Source organism: Toxorhynchites rutilus, chromosome 3, assembly GCF_029784135.1.
Source record: "Toxorhynchites rutilus septentrionalis strain SRP chromosome 3, ASM2978413v1, whole genome shotgun sequence".
In the NCBI taxonomy this organism is placed as follows: domain Eukaryota; kingdom Metazoa; phylum Arthropoda; class Insecta; order Diptera; family Culicidae; genus Toxorhynchites; species Toxorhynchites rutilus.
Window position 1 is genome coordinate 87,744,664 of NC_073746.1, and position 15,018 is coordinate 87,759,681.

General features: G+C 38.8%; 2 protein-coding genes across 2 annotated transcripts; one reads left to right on the top strand and one right to left on the bottom strand.

The window, feature by feature from the left end:
• Positions 1-251: 251 nt before the first annotated feature.
• On the bottom strand, positions 252-1,320 carry LOC129776898 (uncharacterized). The gene is made up of 2 exons (XM_055782831.1): positions 823-1,320; positions 252-730 (listed from the first exon to the last, which is right to left on the bottom strand). Exons 1-2 carry the CDS (start codon positions 1,220-1,222, stop codon positions 309-311), a joined length of 822 nt encoding a protein of 273 aa, XP_055638806.1. The 5' UTR covers positions 1,223-1,320; the 3' UTR covers positions 252-308.
• Positions 1,321-7,144: 5,824 nt separating this feature from the next.
• On the top strand, positions 7,145-8,832 carry LOC129777249 (uncharacterized). The gene is made up of 2 exons (XM_055783418.1): positions 7,145-7,647; positions 7,707-8,832. Exons 1-2 carry the CDS (start codon positions 7,149-7,151, stop codon positions 8,111-8,113), a joined length of 906 nt encoding a protein of 301 aa, XP_055639393.1. The 5' UTR covers positions 7,145-7,148; the 3' UTR covers positions 8,114-8,832.
• Positions 8,833-15,018: the final 6,186 nt, after the last annotated feature.

Below are 15,018 nucleotides of genomic sequence, written 5' to 3' on the forward strand. Positions count from 1 at the left end.
TTTCCCAGAAAGGCTGACTTCCGACGCGAATTCCTTCGGAATGGTCGTTCATCATTAGCTCCCATCACGGCGAGCTACTGTAGGTACACGTGATTTTTCAGCCCCCGTTTTGTCAGCGACAGAGGATTTTCTTTTATATTTTTTCGTGTTAATAATAATACCGATAGGCGGAATGTATAGCAACGCAATCACGTGTTCGTTGTGGATCACGTGGATTACACGGTAGGATAAACTGGTAAATCGAAAGGATATTATGTTGGAACGCTTTATTCGACAGTCTCTTATGGGTGAGTAACATAATATTCCATCTAGTTCGAATCTGATATCCGAATATCGATGTTACCGATTGTGGTGAGACCATCGAAATCCAAAATATCGTCATTGGTGATGCTCAGCTCAAGGATTTTAAGTTTATCAACAATAGATTTCATTTGGAATGAGATACCATCCGCGTAATCTTCGGCAGAGGTAACTGCATCGACGTAAGGCTTCAGTGCAGGATTGGCCGTGAGGTAGCCTCTAACGTGATCCAGAGGCACCTTGGATTCTGCAGGTGTCAAAACTTGTAGGAATAAATAGTTGGAAACAGTTCCTTCGGAACACCGGTTCGATAGATGCGAAATAACTCGCTCAAGTAGATCGATTTCGACATCAGAATCCGAACCATGAGTTACGAATTGAGGAGTTGTGGTCGGACAGGCACATCGTCCCTGGGGTTTGATAATGTATTCTGTAAATAGAAATAGAGTAAGAAATGTACATTATTTGACATCCAAACATATCATTTTGGAATTACTCTTGTGAATACCAAAATATACTCACCATTCACTACCATCCTCTTTGGTTTGTGGCGTTGAACAGTTTTGCCGTTATCAGTGATTACCACATATTCGAGAATATCTCCCCTTTTTACAATCAGCTCGTCGCTTTGGATGAAGAACTTCCCGTGCATTGAATCCGTGGTATTTTTGCATAAATTACACACAACTGGTCCATTTTTTCTTCCCACGGGATTCACATACAACTCGATACCGAACATTTTCAGTTCCGGCTTGTGGGGCGTCCATAGCTTGATGCCTTGTGGATCCAGCACCTCGAAGTCCACCCTGCAAACACTGTGTCCCTTGTTGGCACTGCTGCGGAACCAATCGAGGAAGCCGGCCTGCCCAGGAGCGAAGCAGAACGCCAGTACCGATAGAGCGATGACGTAAACACGCGCCATGTTTCGCTGGAATTTCGTTAAGAACTGCTCCGATTAGGCGCCGATCGCAGATCAAATCGAACATACGACTAAAGCGTGAGAATGAGAGTGATTCACTTTTATTGTTTGTCTCCCAATTGAGTAAGGTTATCTACTGCCTCGGGACTCCTCAAATCGTTCACCGCTAGCGATGTTTGAGAATCGTTTGGTATTTCCAACAACTCAATGCGTACGAATGTGGGAAAAGGAAATGCTAATTAACACTAATTAACTAAAATTACTTACAAGCGACTGTCCGTCTACTGTAGAGTATAAATTAATAAGAGATGGAACCAATTCTGCAGACTAGTTTGGATGTGATCGGGGACTTACCCGTGGTAATTGTTGTTTGTTTTGATCTGTTCCATAGTTCAATATGAATGAGGCATCTTACCCAAAGTACGTTGCGCTACGCGTTAGCACGAAGTTTCATTACTTGCACTAATTAACACTAAATGTACCATGACCAGTTATGAACTTTTGAACTGAAAACGAGCTTATCTTGTTATCGCTTTTGCACATTTGACTTTATGACTAATTGTGTAGGGGAAGGTGGTCTAGCACCGACCAAAACCAGCCCCCACTCCCTCTTGAATCCTTGTATAGGTGACGTAAGCGACAAAATGAACAAAATCAACTTTTTCGTTGCTACGCATTCTCCATAGGTAATACATACTTTCTGATCAGAGTGTTTTCTAATAGATGAATATTGGAAACCATTGAAACGCTACTCATATAGTTACTATTCTCTGTTCATAGCACCGTGATGAACGTAGAACGTAGAAAACTTGATTTTTATGCTGTGATTACTAGAATTTCTGCATTTGAAACTTCAAGATGGTAAGGTAAAAATGAGATTAGTGATGAAATTAAAATATTTTTGACGTGACCTGTAAATTGGATTCATATTACCTTCCGTGCTAAAACTGTAATAGACTCGCAACAAACCACTTCTACTTCTACCAGACATTTCTTTTAATTTCTTCCAAATTTACTTGTTTGTGTTGACGACAATCACTGAAACTACTGATGGAGACATTTGACCGGATATCCGGCAAGATTGAAATGGACCGGATATCCAGCGGCCGGATATTCGGCTCTTTATTTACGAATACGAAACTGGATAAACTGCATGTGTGCATGAAGCAAATAAAGAATTACATTTTAGGAATAAATAAACACATTTTAACATGAAAATAAAGAACGATGACCAAATTTTATTAAATTTTTAATTTTATAATCATCATGTTTTCTGCAAGGAATCTTGCATAGATTTTTTGCTAATAAGTATTTTACAATGATAAAATTTTGAAATGGTCGAGTAAAAGTAAGTAACACAAAATTAAATGACTTTTTGAAGTACGATGTAACTGCGTCACGAATTTCTTCAGTGTTATCGAATCGTTGACCGCCGAACGCCTGTTTCATCACCGGGAATAAGTGATAGTCGCTAGGGGCGAGGTCTGGGGAGTAAGGAGGATGCAGTCCATTTGAATTTTTTCAATTGCTCTTGAGTTACGCGAGCAGAATGGGGCCGCGCATTATCGTGGATCAGGAACACTCCTTTCGTCAATAAACCTGGCTCATACACCTCATACACCATACAACACAATTCTCGATGAATTTCAGCACCACTCTTGTTTTTCGCGGTTAGAAAACGAATGGTAGAACGTAACTCATATTTGGACGATTTTTTAGGCGGTACTTCCATTTTAAAACCCAATAAAACACGAAAGACGTTCGATCCGACCAAGGTTTCTTGCAAACTGCTTAGAAATGTTGTGAAATCACATGGTAAAATTTTGTAGTTCCAACTTTTCATGCGAGATGGCGCTGGGACACTGAAACTTACTTTTTGAATGACCCTCGTATAAGAAATTGCAAGTTCTGGCCTCTCCTGTATATCCGAGATAATTTCCCCTATTGCTGCATTTAAAAGTGTCTGGAAAAGGACGAGACTGTACATAGAACACAGAACTTATCTCACATAAGAGCATCTTTAAACGCTGGATTGGGATGTCATTTCAACTAAATAAGGAAAGATCCAAATCATCTAATTGCAACCTTTTTGGACACGAGGTTCAAGTCAGACTATGCAGGGATTCTCGAGAAGGAAACTTTCCGACAGCAAATTTTATCGGATTATACAATAATATCTTACAACGCATCTTCTGAGAGTCACAGCTCATCGTCGCCTTCAAACTCGTTGAATGGAATGAATTTTGGTACTGTTTCATGAAAGTGGCGATTGAGAATAATAGTCAGCGTCGCGTTCAGGAAAAAAAATCCATTGCTAATGCGTCGTGCACAAATTACGTGACGCTTAAAATCCGGATTTTGGACCCCCTCCCCCCTACGTAACGCAATTTTCTATCTCTAATACACAGTAAGTAACGCAACCTCGGCCCCCTCCTCTCCCTTCTCGCGTTACGTAATTTGTGTACGACGCCTAAGGAAATCGAATGTTATGTGAAAACATTTCGAATCTATCGCAACGCCAATTGACATGGTATGCTAGTGTTTAACTTTTAGCTCCTTGCAGTAGTGTTTACAGCGAAACACCCATTTCATTTCTATACTAGGGTGTAAAATCAAAATTTCGAAAAAAGAGCGTTACGCTGTAGCAACAAGATTTTGAGCTTCAATACTTCCTATACAACTGAACGAAATGGTATAATAAATACATAATTTGAAAGATAAATCAATAGTTTGCTTTCAAACATTTAACTCGTAGACATTTTATCTTTCGAATGCAGTAATAATCATGTCACTTCATTCAGTCGACAAAGAATTATTAAGGCTCTAAACGCTTTCCGTTTGTCCCCCCCAAAAATAATAATTTAACCATTTATTGAAAATCTTCAAACAAATAAACTAGCTTGGCTTGATTTGTTACAGCTTTTTTTGTTACAGCTTTTACTGCATTACATATATTTAAAAAAAAAGGATTTCTCAGTAAATTGTGAAACTTTGATTATTTCTCTAAAGTAGAATGAAGTGAGAATTACAGTGATTACGGTTAGTTTATGGAAAATGGACATTTTTAATTTTATTTGTTTTTGTGGATCAGTTAATATCAGTTCGAAGATGATGTTTTGAATTCTTTGATACTGAGCATTAAGTATACATTATGCCGTCGTTCAGAATAATTGTTCACGCAGTCATCTATATATATAAAAATGGATTTCTGTCTGTTTGTCTGTCTGTCTGTCTGTCTGATTCTTATGAATTCGGAAACTACTGAACCGATCAACATGAAAATTGGTATGTAGGGGTTCTTGGGGCCGGGGAAGGTTTTCGTGATAGTTTTAGACCCCTCCCCCCTTCCTAAGGGGAGCTGCCATACAAATGAAACACAAATTTCTGCATTACTCGAGAATTATTCAAGCAATTGAAACCAAATTTGGCATGTAGAAGTTTTAGAATGCAATAAATGTTTCTATGATGGTTAGACTCTCCATACCCCTCTCTAAAGGGTGGCTGCCATGCAAATGCAACACAAATTTATGCATTACACGAGAATTAATCAAGCAAATGAAGCCAAATTTGGCATGTGTAGGTTTTAGGGTGCAATAAATGTTTCTATGATGGTAAGAATCTGCACCCCTCTCTATAAGGGGGGCTGCCATACAAATTAAACACAAATTTCTATATAACTTGAAAACTAATTAAGTAAATGGAGCCAAATTTGGCTTGTGAAGGTTTTAGGGGGCGTGTCTATGGTGAGTAGACACTCCTCCTCTCTCTCTCTAAGGGGTGGCTGCCATACAAATAAAACACAAACTTCTGCATAACTCGATAAATAATCAAGCAAATTGAGCCAAATTTGGGTTGTGAGGGTTTTTGGGTACGAGAAATGTTTCTACTGTTTGCTAACGAAATTGATCTTCGTTCGGAAGTGGAAAGAAAACGTGGTTGTGATAACGAAAAATAAATTTTGGGTCCACATGAACGTTTATCCATTCTCCAGTTTTCCAGTTTTATCAGCTAAATGAATTTTATACGCATACCGTTTGATGATTAGACAAGATGTTGACCAACTAGTTTGAACACGGACTGCGCATCGTGCGAACGCAGTTTCAGCAAGTTAAAATTTAAAAAAAATTATCTGCGTTCTAAAATGAACCAAGACCGACTCAATGACTTGGCAATTCGTTCTATCGAGGAAGAATCGCTAGCAGACCTTGATTAAGATGTAATTGTGGATCATTTTGCTTCAGCTAAAGTACGCAAAACTTGACTTGACTAGAGAATAAGAGAAGCTGGTAATGATATTTCCTTCCAAATACGAATAAAAAAATCTCAAAATACCACAATCTCAAAACTAGTGAAAAAATAGAAAAAACTTGTATTAGGGGCGCTGCTGATCCTGAACAGCAACGCCCCTAAAAATACAAGTCGATAATGAATTCAGGAAGATCCGAAACATGTTATACTGACTTCACTGTATACGAACGCCAGGACGCTTCTTTCTTTCAGGTTTAAATTTCATCCCAAAAAGGTATGCCATTAATTTTGCAAACTGAGAAAATTTACTACCATATTCCTGATTCTACCACATTCCTCGGTAACTGTTGAAATGCGATTGCTTTCAGAATACAATTTGAACAGAACAAAACGAAGAAGTACTACAGGAGCAAGAAGGAATTCTAGCTTTCAAAAATTATTCAGACATGCATAAAAAAAGTCAAGATTAGTTAGGGTGACATAGAATGGAAAACAAAAGTATAATGATAAAATGTTAACAAAATTAAGAAAAAAAAATCTTCCAGATTTTTCCAGTTTTTATCTGAGTTTTCACAACAATTTCAAAAATTTGGTTGACATCTCTGTATTGAAGTCAATTTCGGGCGAGATGGAGTTCAGATATTATAATTATAACAATACAATAAAATAAATATAAAAATTACAATAAAGTTGCTTTTAATCTTAAGTTAACCGATGGTCCGAAGATTCATTTTTCCTTTTTCTTCATAACTTTCGAACTACTGGACCGGTAGAGATAATCGATATAATTAATTGAAACCAATAAGCTAGCTTTTCGAAAAAATATTATACTTGCGAAAAAATGGATTCTAGTCGCATAGGAATATTGAACGAAAACTGGCTTCAATTTGATATGTCGATCATTTGAATCGATTTGAAAACAGTCATTTTTGGAAAAATGGGGAAACATTTGATTTTTAGACCACCCTAAAATGGAAATAGGCACCCTAATGAAAAAATAAATAAAAACGGGTCTAATATTTTGCGATTAGGGACAAAACTACCAATTTTCACGCAAATCTGGGAACCACTATATCAGTTCGTCATGGAATGACAGTATGTATAAAAACAATTTGTATTTTGCAAACAAATTCAATCAGTTTTATCCTTGAAACAGTTTACGTCCTAACCCATAACTGATCTCACTTCCCACTCTCAGCATGCAGCTGTTGACATGAACCAACTGCATTTGCTTGTTGCGAAAGGATGATCAACACATTTATTGCGAGCCACCCTAAAGACGCGTCCACATTACGCCAATCGGCCTTGGCCGCCCGGTAAAGCCGACTAAATGTGGACGTACCGCCCGCGCTTGCCGACGTGCCGAAAACCGACTCGAATCAAACCGAACCCAATCCGAAACAAGTGGGTCCGGTTCGAGAAAGTCGAAACAAAACAAAACGAAGCAAATTAGCGTTGACGACATTGTGCTTCATGTGTTCGTGACGGCTTCGTGCATCCGATGGCGCTTCGGCTTCGTGAACCCGATGGGGCGTCCACACTACATAACGAACCGAATATGCCGCCTGGTACAGACCGATCGGCATCATTCGGCATAATGTGGACGCACCTTAAGATTCGCTCTGATTCATGTTTTCATGAAATAACATGCTTCTTGATTATTTCATCTTCTGTCTGGCTGATGGGCGGCACTTTGCGTTTCGTTACGTTCCATTATCAGTCCACGAATAGAGTGTCATTCTATAGCATAGGTTTGCTTTCTAAACAAGTCGGAATTATGCGTCGCAATTGTCTGGCAATCGCTTACGGATTGGTTGTTCTGTGTTCAATCAATCCATCTTCAGTTCGGCCACAGCAGAACGTATCGTTGCTACCGGAATGGCTGGTTTTTTCCCGCTACCCCAAGGTTGATATACAAATTCTGGAACCACAGGGAATCCATATTTGGACTAAATACGATCCGAAGTATTTGCACTTTGGAGTGGAGTTGTATGTCAATCCGAATGGGTACGAAGTGAGTTGTGATGTGTGTAGAAATATAAGCAACCCTATCGATGGGAAGTTCCTCATCCATGACAACAACGTGAGGGTTAAACTAGGCGACACCATCAAGTATCGGGTGATTCATGCGGAAACTAACGAGGCGGAATGGTCGTCCTGGCGGACTGTGTTCGTTGACAGTGGGTAACAGGTTTCATTCGCCAGAATGCTGATTTGCAATTCGGTTTTTTTTTCTCAGAACATCTTTTCCTCCAAACCACTGCCAGTTGTTCCATTGGCTGCGAACATGCAGAAGCTCATAGGAAGATAATGTTTTTGGAAGGATATCTACGGAACATGATCATCAATTGCGGTTCAAATAGCTTCTCGGAACATCTTGTATTCCCTTTCCAGGATGCCCCTAATTTGGTGAGCGATCCGGTTCAATTCGTGAAAGCCCGTCTATATTCAGTGGATGTTTTGAGGTCGCTATCAGACCGAGTGGCAAGTGCGTATATAACGCAGAAAGGCGTTGGATTCACAATGCGAGACACTATCGATACGCTGAAGGTTTTGGAACTTGCCGGAGACCAATTCGGAGTGGTGGAATACGACAAATATATGCTCGGTTCCGCATTCCGAGACTCTTCTGTGACGCGTGTTTAGGTAACGTGATTAAACATATAATAAACCACAAGTAAACCGAAAACAAACATCATGTCCCACATGCTGGCCGAGAATCATGCTGAGCATGAGTTTAATTTGACTTGTTTGAATTTAAATTAAGTGCAAACTCTTTTCAAATATTACGTGACTTGGTTTTAGCGCATTCGTTTTCCTTCCTTTCTTTAAAACTAACACGATGAATAAAACACCCAGGAAAATCCATTCCTTCTTCCTTCGTATTCCACCGCTGACAGCAGGTAGATGGTGCCGAGAATTGGTGGTTTCTGTTGTTAGGGGTGATCGTTTCCTGCTCTTTCGATTTGTGTGTTGACGAGTTTCATCTACATTAGTCAGGCGCTCTGATGATTTTGCTCACTACTCTAGATTGAAAGAGATGTCGGTTTGAATTGCCGCAATTTTATTATGTCCCTTCCAGCTAATATTTATAGCAAGTAGTGTTGCAATATTGAAGTTATTTCCTACTTATTAGAGGATAGTAGTTTTTGTAATTCAAATTGTTCTTGATAGCAGAGTATTTGTATAATGACAGTACAACACATAGATTGTTCATACTTTTAGATTCATATGTTGTTCATCAGGTTCACGGATTTACTGAAGGAAATAAATAGGAGATACATTCAAAATGTTCATGAGTTAAATCAGACTAAAACCACTGTTTTACGCTTTCCTAATGTTTCTGGAAAATATGGATCTGATCGTCCATTAGCTACAATAAAAAAATAATCCAAATAGTACGTCTGGGCTTTGAGAAGAACATGAATGCAATTGAGTTCCAAGGCACATCTGATTTGGCGTTTTCATACCTCTTTTATTGTATTTATGAACATCAACCAGTAGAAATCAGAGTAAAAGCGTCTTACTCTATTCAGTTAAATGCTGAAGTCACTGATAAAACAAATATTTTAGGTATTTAATGACCTTTACAATTTAGGATCACTCTCTCCCAATATTAGTATCAACAAAACGCAAAACTTCTTGATTGATTGAATTTATTAGAGCATCACGTTTTTTTTGGGAAAATCAAAACAATTAGATAATTTTATAAGATAATTTTAGGATTCAATATGGCTGGTTATGATGGATGTCCGATGTATTAGAGTGATACTTGCCGCAACGCTGCAGTGCGTCTTTCGACAAACTTTCACGGGAGATCTATTATGGGTCGCATTTCGACGTCTTGCGAAATCCACGATTTGTTCATTTCATACAAAATAAACTTAGGAGTTATTTAGAGGTAAAAGGGGGCGAGTTAAGGAGTGAAAATAATATTTTCCAATATGACAGTACGAAAATGCACGTATCAGAATTATATCCTTATTATACCTCCGTATTGCCTTATGGGAACAATGAAAATGGTTAATACGCACTTTTCTCACCAGTTTTCAGATACGACAATATCCAAGCTTACTAATGTTATCGAGTAAAATATACTAATCTCTGGTAGGGATGCGGGTTTGTTGACAATATGTACAAATAATTTGTACATTCTACTAATTTTGCATTACCAAATGTATTTAGTAGTTTTCGACCGAGGATTTTTCTAAGGGTATAGCTGTGAGTGCTAGTTGCGTGTATACAGAGACAGCCGATTTAATTTCATAATTTCATAACGAAGGTAATACTAATGACCGACATACAACTGTACTAGCGATGTACTTCGAAAATTGTATGTATGTCACCATGTACAGTGCTAGAGCTCTGCAAGCAACTCGGCCCTATCGCTGTATCTATTGTACTATTGGGATGCCTGAGTATGCAAAACTTGTCAAGTTACAACTGTTATCATCAGTTTAGTTACATAACGTTAGTCAAATCGACTATTCACATCCTTGATCTCCGGCGTTGTTCAAGGTTCCAGTTTCCAATGTTTAGGTTTCATATATAGATCTCTGAGTCCCAATGAGTCCAAAGTTTGTGTAATCGATCATAAAATCAGAACTTGCGAAAGCATGCTCGGATATCCGATTTAAGATTCCGAAATTTATGTTGCAGGCTGTAGTTTCAAGCTTTAGACTTTTCTTGGTTCTACACGATCAAAAACTTTTGCACATGAATAATCAGAAAACTTACCGTTAAAGACTGTACCAAAAAAATGGTCTCGAATCATTTAATTTAAGTGGGATTCTTCAAACATTCAAGGAATATACTACAACATTATGGTTATGCTCCTATTTCATTGCTTTTTTGGATCTCCTCTCCATGAACGAATGCTCACACCCTTGACATCACCCATAAGATTTTGGGCAATAGTGGGGCCGAATTCTTCTGATATTTTTCTAAACCAGCAGTCTTTTGAGCTTGAGCTTGGGTTGACTGTAAACGCCGTAGTTACTCTCCATGATTGACTTGAACCAGCGAAATGGACGCAAAGAACATGCTGAATCACGCTTGGGGCAATACCAAACCTCTACCATTGTGCAAGTATCAGAGATATGAGCTTTAAACAGTCAATAACGATGCCGGCCCCATCTTTACAGTGATCAGAGTAAGGGAAGGAATATTAGTATGATATTCACGCCCAGAAGGGTCACTTCTATAACGTGGGTCACTTGCGATTATCTTGGAAGGGATAGTTCATAGTAGGGAGAGGTAAGAACCATGATTCACTGACGTAGGGAAACCGCGGGTAATACGGACAGGTGGGGTAATATGGACAGGTGGTTGATTTGTATAGTTACGTTTTGATTTTCAGATTTATGTTAATCTTCTACATGTTATTCTATAATATTTAAGCCACCCTATGGCAATGAATACTGATTAAAAGTGGAAAAGGGAAACAAAAACCGAAAATCATACATTATTCCGCGTGTGAATGTAATTTTAGCTGCTTCGATATTAAGCATTTTGAGTGGTTTAATATCAAAATTCAATTCGCTGATGGTTATATTTCGGTTTGTGAGCTAACAGAGAAGCGATGTTAGGTATGTACGGAAAAGTAAATTCATTTGTGAGTGGAAAATTTTACATAATTTAAATAATTGTACTGGTGGGGTAAAACGGACTGTTGCCAGTGGGAGTGAGATGGACTGTGAAAAGTCTTCTTAATCTGTTCCTAAGGAATACCCTGCGTCTATAAATGGAAATCAAATCGCCAAATGTGGACTGTTTAGAAGCTGACTGGAGCCAAAAGCAAAATAGTTGAGGGTCTGTTCCGTTATACTGCTGAAAAGCACGATATCACTTCTAGGTGGATTAATTCGATTTTTTCATCATTCAACGGACATTCGTGATGAGTTCCGATCTTGGTTGAATAAAATTATTCCTCTCACGATCGGTAAACCTCTATGCTTTATATATTACAAACCTGTCGATATTACCCCCACTATATGTCCATATTACCCGCATGGAAAAAAATGTTGTATTTTTCGGTCTGTTTTAATTTCAGTAAAAAAAACATTGAAAAGCACTTTTTTGTAAAATATTTGACCAATTAGGTAGAGAAACAGAATATTGAATTGCAAGAAACTGCATCAAAGTTTTGGGAAACATGAGTTTCCAAAGATATAATTGAAGTTCTTCTTAACATGTCCGTTTTACCCCCACCTCCCCTAAGTGATGTGGTTATGTAAGCCCGAACTATCGACCACTCGACGAAACGAAAATTCGAAAATCTCAAGTGTCGCAACACTCGGCAGAGATTATCTTTAGGTGATTTTAGAAAGTAAACCTGTTTAATTAGTTGGACCGGCTATACATCATGTTATTTATCGTACGTAGGGGAAGGCAGGTAAAGACGGACACCTTAAGTGAACGATGATTTTTTTAGTGAGTTTCACAAAAATTTATAGCTATCTCACCACAATTTTTGAGACAGAAATTTTGTAAAATGAATGTGTTCGGCATCTTCGAAAAAAAAAAGAATGAGTCGGGGAAGACGGACACTTGACAGGAAAGATGGACACTAACTGAAAATTCAAGTTTATGAGTTTTGGAGGTCTTCAAATAGGCCTTAAAAATGATCAAACAAAAAAGCTTGACTAAAGTCTCCTAGGATGGTTTGTAAATTTTCTCACTTTTTCCTGGATAGCTTCCCGCATTCGGAATGAAAAATTCAGATTACGTTTTAAAACCCTCTTTGCTGATTCGTCCATGATGTTTGTTTGTTCTTACACGCGTAGTGTGTGGTATGCGCCAGTCTCTTGATTGTTGTGTAACGCGCACCAATATAAAGTCCCCTGGCTCTCGGTCGATCGATTGATGCTTGCACTGGTGTGAGTGCTCGCCTTGTCATTTCGCCCATTGCATATTAATCTTCGCTGGAGGTAAGTCGCGTGCGGCAATCACTGCGAACCACATACGTAGTATTGCAAGTTTGTATATCATAAAAATTTAAAATGAAAATGCAAAATGCAAGTGATCTTGGTTTATCCAATTTAGGGTGTTTTCACGCAACTAGTAAATGCAAATCGATTTTTCTTCATGAAAATCACATATAATCAAGACGAGTTTCTAAAACTACAGGGTTTTCCATTTCGGGCTTCCGAAAGTATACAGCCCTGCGCTGACAACCGTTTGACATAGCTGTCAACCAAAGCGTCATATCGTTAGTTGAATGTCTGCCATTTTACAATATGAATCGTTTAAGCATCGCACAACGTGTTAATTTTGTTAAATTATACTATAAACATGATGAAAAACCGGCAAATGTTTTTCGAGCATTACGAACGGATTTTGGTCGTCATGGATGGCCTACAGAGCACACAATCGCTAATGTAGTGCGTAAATTCGAACAAACTGGATCCGTAGCGGATATTGTGAAACCTGTGCATCATCGTAATGTGCGTTCGGCCGAAAATATTGCTGCTGTTGCTGCCAGTGTGGAGGATGACCCGAATGTTTCGATTCCACGGCGTGCTCAGCAATTGGGCTTGTCAAACACATCATTGTGGCGAATTTTGCATTTGGACTTGCACCTACATCCAAAAATTAGAGCGTGGTGACCATGGAATGCGTCGGGCATACGTCGATTGGGTGAACGAACAACAGCAGCAAAATGCTGAATTTTCGCATCAAATTTTCTTCAGCGATGAGGCACATTTCGAGCTCGGTGGCTATGTGAACACCCAAAATTTCCGTATATGGGGCTCAGAAAATCCACACGTGATTGTTGAGAGGCCATTGCAGACCATTGCTAAAAGTCACTGTTTGGTGCGCATTATGGTCTCGTGGAGTCATCGGGCCGTATTTCTTTGAAAATGAGGACGGCGAGACGGTAACTGTGAATGGTGAGCGCTATGGCCGCATGTTAACCGATTTTTTTTTGCCACAAATTGAAGATATGGATACGGATGACATGTGGTTTCAGCAGGACGGCGCCACGTGCCACACAACACGACCGAACATGGCCATAATGCGAACGAAATTTGAGGGACGCATAATTTCGCGTTTTGGTGATGCCAATTGGCCGTCCAGATCATGCGATTTGAACCCGCTAGACTTTTTTTTGTGGGGTTATGCGAAAGACCGTGTCTGTGCTAACTCTCCGCAAACTCTTGAACATTTGAAAGACAACATTCGTGAAGTTATGACCGAGATACCGCCCCATATGTGCCGAAAAGTCATCGAAAATTACCTGTTCCGGATCAAGGTGTGCGAGGAAGCCCTAGGTGGACATTTGAATGATGTTGTATTTCACACATAATGGCATAAACCAAACTTTAATTTGAGATAAAAGTTTCATCGAAATTCGAATTCTAAGTGTTTTTTCATTTCAATTTACTTTCGGAATTTAAAGTTGGAAAACCCTGTATTATAAGACGTTGAAATTATTCAAACATTTATGTTTTTTTACGATTTTCCATAGAAAGCCATAGCCATAGAAATCATGTGGACAAAACAACATTAGTGAATCGGACAACTAATTGAGGTCATCGAAATGCATTAATCACATGGTTTAGCCAAGTAAATCTGATACAAATGGTATGCAAGCATAAGGTTTACAATATTTGTAAGTGTTATAATCCAGAAAAGGTCTCAATACGTGCCAAATAATCATCTGGTTATTGATTAAAAGTAAGCCCAAATGAGGGGCGCATTGACATCAATAGAAGGTTGATTTTATAATCCTTTAAAATATGCGAATCCGTAAAAATATACTATAAAACATTTACCTTACATAGACATAGACTTTCCCCTACTTTTGAGCGAAATCCAATCGTGACGTTAACAGAGTAGGTATTCAAATCAAATCGCGGCGTCGGAGGGTTATGTTTGGGAAATCTGAGAAGGAGACTGAAAGAACTCCTCTAAAACGAATCGGATCGCCAATATATAATCTTGTTGTGGCCTTCGACGTTCAGCTTTTAAAAAACGTTTATTATAATCAACATACAGTTTATTATCTAAATATCATTTATTAAGCAAACGTGGACGGTCACGGAAAGAATTTGAATGAGAACTGAACGGCGTCGTGGGTTCTGCTGCTGGTATATATCGATGAGTAATGCTGATGCAGCGGAACGATGGCTATTGGCTGGCCGCGATCGTACGATGTTTGGAATGTGCTGATCGTGGTCCTTTGGTGTGCATATCATAACGTGATTCATCGGGGGGGTGAAAAAGTGTCGTCCTCGGCACTTGGTTGGTTATTCTGAATTCCTGGCAGGATGTTGTTGAGTTCGAGGTTTATCAACTTCTGGCGTTTCCTTGATTTCCTTTGTTGAGTAGCTTTCAGATGATAATAGATTAAAAATAGAATAATAATCAATAGAGTTGAGGACAGGGATGTCCCTCCTACTAGACTCCATTTCCATTTTTGGTCGGATTCTTGTTGAAGGAATACTTTGTCTAAATGTTTCCTGTTCGAGAGTGCTACTTCTTCTATTTTTGCCACATCGTGATCGTTTATGATTTGCTTTTTAATGGAAAGGTCATGAAGAGCTCCT

What these genes read in the sequence shown, in the direction of transcription:
- LOC129776898 (XM_055782831.1), bottom strand. Translation starts at nt 1,222, where the DNA reads ATGGCGCGTGTTTACGTCATCGCTCTATCGGTACTGGCGTTCTGCTTC. An exon ending in AAAGAGGATGGTAGTGAATG is followed by an intron (nt 731 to 822) that starts GTGAGTATATTT and finishes TTCTATTTACAG; the next exon opens with AATACATTATCAAACCCCAG.
- LOC129777249 (XM_055783418.1), top strand. Translation starts at nt 7,149, where the DNA reads ATGGGCGGCACTTTGCGTTTCGTTACGTTCCATTATCAGTCCACGAAT. An exon ending in GCGGACTGTGTTCGTTGACA is followed by an intron (nt 7,648 to 7,706) that starts GTGGGTAACAGG and finishes TTTTTTTCTCAG; the next exon opens with AACATCTTTTCCTCCAAACC.